At 35.6% G+C, this 6,091-nt stretch overlaps 1 protein-coding gene across 1 annotated transcript; it reads right to left on the bottom strand.

Moving 5' to 3' along the window:
- Positions 1 to 426: 426 nt before the first annotated feature.
- On the bottom strand, positions 427 to 5,749 carry LOC108778408 (protein rolling stone). Its single transcript, XM_018545581.1, has 2 exons — positions 5,719 to 5,749; positions 427 to 1,522 (listed from the first exon to the last, which is right to left on the bottom strand). The coding sequence occupies exon 2, from the start codon at positions 1,509 to 1,511 to the stop codon at positions 651 to 653; it is 861 nt and encodes a 286-aa protein (XP_018401083.1). The 5' UTR covers positions 1,512 to 1,522; positions 5,719 to 5,749; the 3' UTR covers positions 427 to 650.
- Between the last annotated feature and the right edge of the window lie 342 nt (positions 5,750 to 6,091).

The following is a 6,091-nucleotide window of genomic DNA, read 5'->3' as shown; positions in this document are numbered from 1 at the left end:
TATATATATATATATATATAGTATATATGCACACTTTATTTTTATTTAATTCTATGAATTTATATTCTTGGTATAAAAGTGTATACGTTACATGTGTTGTATTCTTCTTACACTATGCATGTAAATAATGAGAGTTTCAATCCAGCCTCAATTCGTACTAAATTAATACGAGCTTAATAACGATCATGTTAATACGAATTGAGAGTGGACCGCAAGTCCGATATTCTTTCTCAAATGTTGATACATCAATATCGAAAGACAAAATATCGATACAAAATAACGGGCAGAAAAGTCTGAAAATATTTTATCGATATTTAAAAATATCGGCGCTGTATCGCCCATCTATAATCAGTATACTGATTGTATCATTAGCAATTATCTATTTTTCTAATTTACTAGAAATATTGCTAAAGAACTCGAAGTTGTATATATCACTCATCACTGTAAACTTTCTATTAATATTTTACTCATTTTTACAAACAAGCTAGCCATAGAAAGCCATAGCCTCGCTCGCTAGGATTCTACTTTCGGACGCAGCCATGTCAAGAATACACGTTTTATTCCGACTTACTGAATATTAGATTGTTCCATGCTTCGGGACCTTACGTGCTAAGGATATTAACAATTGTTTCTAAATAAATTTGTAATGATTAAACTACTTCCGTTGTTTTTTCCGGAAGCGGTTTGTCATTCGTCATATTTATCTGCGCAGGTTTATTAAATTTCTCGGCAGTCTTGCGATAGATCCGGTCTCTGATGTTTGCCAATGTACAAGTGATGCAATGCAGCACTGTCACAAATGTGAAACCGCCAATACAAACGAGTGACGTTCGTACTGGCTTCTTCCAATCGAGGATTTTGTAGATGTAATGATAACCATACTTGTCAAGACCGCCAGCAACATAATAGATCACTGAGAAGATTACGTAGAACATAACAATCGATAGGCACCACCAGAAGTTGCGCAGACGGAATGGTACGCTGGTGACAAATAGATCAGTCAGCATCAGCACGCTATTGCACACGTGCATCATGATATTGAGCGGGTCCACCTGATGGATTGCCGGATTATATACAGCGAGCCAGTAGCACACCGTTACGCCAATTGCCATATTGGTCGTGACGACGTACAGAAACCAGTACAGTCGCTCAGTAGACTCCAGTTTGAGACTGCAAGGATCGAAACCGGATATCTTCTGCAATCGCCATCGCTTTGACACGAGGATACCACCGATCAGCGCTTGTGTAAAGCCCAGAGCCATGTCCCAGTTTGTCAGATAGATTGGCCATTTCTCGTGCTGCTTTAGTGGTTTGTAACTGCCGAATTCAAACACCGAACATATGACAAAAGCGGCCCAGACGAGGAAGATGATCCAACGATAGTACAGATACCAGATGGCCACATACGACTGGCACTTTGGTTCGGATAGCACACGGGCCTGCGGTGGTTCCTGTTTGACCGTCTGTTTCCACCTGCGGCCAATTTCTTGGCACCAAAGTTTGCTCACCATTGTGCGGTGACCTGGAACGACGAGGAATCAATGATATTTCTCTTATATTACTATGTATTTATTGAAAAGAACGTGCATTAATATGTATATCTTGAATACGCGAATTCAGTTCGACAAAGATCGAATTTAATGTTGAGGGGCTGTTAGTTGAAACGTACTTAAAAAAAGTGAACAATCAGACGAAAGGATACGCGTCGGAAAAAAAGAAAATCTTGAAATAGAATCGAGAGATATTGGAGAACCGTGCGCCTCTCGACGACGACTCTTAACAAATAACGAGTGAGCAGCCAATTCAACCTGAAAACGGTACATAACAGGAACACGCAATCACGCTATTCCGAACAGAGCGTGATCCAATGATTAACGTTTTAATAAATGTAATTATTCTCCGAAAAGGACCGCGCATTGCTTCGTCGCGCTTGGACGAGCACGGAGCAAGCGCACGTGCGACACGACCACTTCCTACAATCGAACAGAACATTACGTTCATTCATTTTTTTTCTTTTCTATATACCAGCATAACTATACGGTTCTCGAATATTTCTTTGGAATTTTACTAACAAATTTCTAATTATATAATTTTTTAATATTGAATTGATAAGAACTGTTAAATGTACACTAATTAATTTGATGAATTGAAAGATTTGATTTTTTTCTTCCAAGTTTATAAAATTTTATAAATTTCGAACGTTTTTACTCCTAATGATAATTGCAACCGTAATTGCAATAATGAACATTTGTAATGACACCTTGCGTCGCTTTAATAACAAGGAAACCATGACGTTCGAAAATCGATTGCACACTTGCGAGACGGTCGCGATACATTTTCAATAGGCGACTTACATAGCGAACATTGTAAGAAGAACAACAGCAGTCGTTTCGAAGAAGGCAATCCTGTGAACGAGAGCACCATCCTCAAAAGAGAAGATCGCGATGATGCGACAAATATACGTGATCTGAGAACGCCTAACCTAACCTAACTGTTACCTAAGCTGCCCCGATTTGCGTTGACAGCTGATCAAACTAAACGCGCGAACGCGAGAAACGGCTTTTGGATTAAAAAAAAACAAACAAATGTTATCTCTAATTCTTTTACACACATAAGAAATGATACAGATACGGAAAATAATGTTAAAACGTCCGTATTTACGTGCGAATTTAGTCTCCTTTTCAGAATAATTAGATAACGAGTTGAGTGAAGGGACATGCATCTTTCGGTGCAGATTTCGTAAAAGGAAACTTTTTAATTCTTAAAATATCGTCAGAGAGTTGTTACAGAATTATATTTTGATGAAAAGCGACGCGATTTGAATATTCGCGTGAAACTGAATGAAGTAAGTTACTTTACATCTTGCATGCGATCGCGCGATTTTCTATCGAGAAGTATGTATCCGTACTGAAACCTTAAAATTTGAATTTGCGACTTACTTCAGACTGACAAAAAACAAGAGAAGCTTGAATGCGTTCCTTCGATCGACGTTGCAAAGTAGCTACTAGAAACGCAATAATAAGTAAGGAGAGAGAAGATTCAACGAAATGAATTCTGATCGCTCGGAGGCGTATCTCTGGGAGGAAGATAATGAATGCAGGTAAACGTCGCAAGGTGATCCACTAGGTATGCAAATACGATTCGCTCGAGTCTAATTCTAATGACGATAGTTTCGTGTATGGTCACGTAATCGAGTGTTCGAGTCGGAGTGTCTCTCCCCGCACACCGTCACGACGACGACGCGGATGGGAGGCCACTTTGTACTAATTAACCTCGTTGGTCCACCGCGACGCTAAGGTTCACACGACATGACAGGAGAGATCGGCCGGCGCTCATACATAACGCGCGCCTGCAAACGGAAGGTCGGCCGGTCAATCAGCCAATACTAATTCACCGTTCATTTATTACAATCTTGGTCTATTACAGCTTGTTATATTGGCACGAGCAAATGGTCAAGCTTAAGCGAATCGTTATCTCTTGGAGTACCTACCTTTGCGAAAGGTAGAAAAAAGGAAGTAAAAATGCATAGACGAATCGAAGAAGATATTGCCGAGATATATCGCTCCTAGAAATTGGATTCTCCATTTTGAAAATGTATACATGCTTTATGGTTCTTAACTATCTTTTTTTAAATATCTTTCGATATTATTCGATTTTATTATGAATTTTGAAATTAGTAAATAAACATAAAGAAAGAACGAGAAACTTAAACATAAAATATTTGTCTATTTTTAGGCATTACAGAATGCTAGGAAATAAATAATTTCGCCTTGTGTTTGAAGATGTTATGAAATAGTTAATGTATAATGAGATACCGATTCGCAAAAATTCTTATCAATTTATTTAATGTTTATTGACAGACTTTAATAGTAGATATGATTGCGTGGGAGATAAGAGACTTTGTAATTTACAAGCTACAATACACAACAATAATTTACTAGTAACTAGATAATACATATGTATATTTAATCTTCATAATAATTATGTAGTCAATATTATGATATAATAATTCATTTCGTTTAAGAGAAATCTAAAATATGTAGTAAAAGTTAAGGGATATATTATAAATTTGATTTTGTATTTAAAGATGATTATAATTTGTAACATCATAACTTACATTCATTCATTTTCTTTAATTTAGTTATTCTTTATGAAATTTTGAAAACTAATGAAAAACAAAATACAATATCAAAAATTAACGTATCAGTGGAAAAGCTTTCGATTAGTCTAGATTTCACATTAATAACAGGATTAATTTAATTCTTCATTCTTTTAATTTTTAATAATTAATGAGACTCTTTGTGTTATAAATATGTAAATATTCTTACTTAATTCGATTAGTCCATCTTGTTATCAATCCATTTTCTTCTTAGCTCTAAAAATCTCTCTTTCACATTTCATAATTAAGATTGTCAAATAAAATTCACATTTTGAATAAACAGAACATAAAATTTACACCATTATTCTATTATTCACAGATATAATATGCAATTTGAGAAATTTTGGCGACTGCTCGTTCGGTTAGCAATATGCAACGCAACTTTCGCTACTGATGCTGACGATTGACTAACGTGTGAGATGAAGAAGTTTCCGTGTATAAGAGAAATATATACGTGAGAACGGCACGTCAAATTGACGTCAAGATAAATGATAATCGCGGCGTTTCGCGGGAAAGCGATAAAGAATAACGAATGTTTACACATCATATATTAAGGTAAGTGTAAAGTCATAAAAAAAGAAAAACAGAAAAGAGGAAAGAGAACGAAAACATCTTTTAACAAGTTATATGATATATCTGACAGCTGTGATAAAACAATGTCTGTGCACTCTGAATCGAGAGATGTGTCTTTTAATTTAGTGCGAACTTATTAGTTCTTCTTTCTAACTATATAGAAATAAGCATTGATACTGTACAGTCATTTATGTGTAATACATCCGGGTATCTGATATATTATTATGTATAAGATATCATGATAAGACTTGAAAGCTGTTTGTTAGTGATTTGTTTATATATGTATGTATGTGTTTTTGTATAATTCTTATTAGTACAATCAGTGAAATTGTTTTTTCATCAGTTATCTGAAATACACTTGTCAACAGATTAATTATTAATTTTAAGAATTATTCATTACGTTTCTCTCGAAACGTATTACGTCTTTTCTGTTTCTTGTGACATCAATGTGTGATATCAATGCGTATAATGATTCTTGTTAATTTTGGACGAATTTGTGTACTTTGTCTACCAATTGATAGTGTATTGGATAAGCACATTGCCACACTATACATATATACACAGTACACATATGTACCTGCACTACGTATAGAACTCTTTCAGCTTTTTTTCACATTTAACACAATATATCGTTATTAAAATTGTTATCGATATTTTTTGGCTGAACACAGTGTTTGCAATATGTCAAAGATACTCGCTAGCTGTTGTTCACAACATCCCCGTATCCTGCACATCATATTATATTACAAAGATTGTTGTTGCTGTCATTATTTTGACACTACACTCAATTTATCTGCGATGGTGCATCGTCGATATTGGAGAATTACTCTAAAGAATCCCGTTAGGACTCGAAAATCTAAGAATCTTGAATATTATGATCTTTCTTTCTCACTTATAGAATTCAACAATTTTATAAGTTCAAAAATCTGATTGGGAATTTACGAGATGTTCTAGGAAAATTAGAGGAAAAGTTGAGAAACACGCACCGCATAACACGGAGAGCTTTGGCAATTTCTTCGGGACTTGTTCATTGAGGTCGTTCTTTTCCAACATGTCGCGAATCTCGATCTCTTCACACCCAGGAGATATTCCTCTTTTATTTTACTTAGCGATCAACCTCCTGTTCAACGTACGTTTCGCCTCTAACTGTCCGGCACCAGTCCCGCGTGTTCGTAATCAATATCAATCCCGGGGTGGATACCGGTGCAAATTTTCCCTCTCCAAACTTTTGCAAGCATGTTTCCCATTGAGAAATCCCTATCTTTATCAATACAAACACGTTAAGACGATGCGAGACAACGATATTTAAAACCCGATCACATTAGGGTTTTTATATATTTTTCAACATATTGAACATAT

Source organism: Cyphomyrmex costatus, unplaced genomic scaffold (genome assembly GCF_001594065.2).
Source record: "Cyphomyrmex costatus isolate MS0001 unplaced genomic scaffold, Ccosl1.0 scaffold5, whole genome shotgun sequence".
Classification (NCBI taxonomy): domain Eukaryota; kingdom Metazoa; phylum Arthropoda; class Insecta; order Hymenoptera; family Formicidae; genus Cyphomyrmex; species Cyphomyrmex costatus.
Note: the sequence above shows the minus strand (reverse complement) of the source record. Positions and strands in the feature narration are given on the sequence as shown.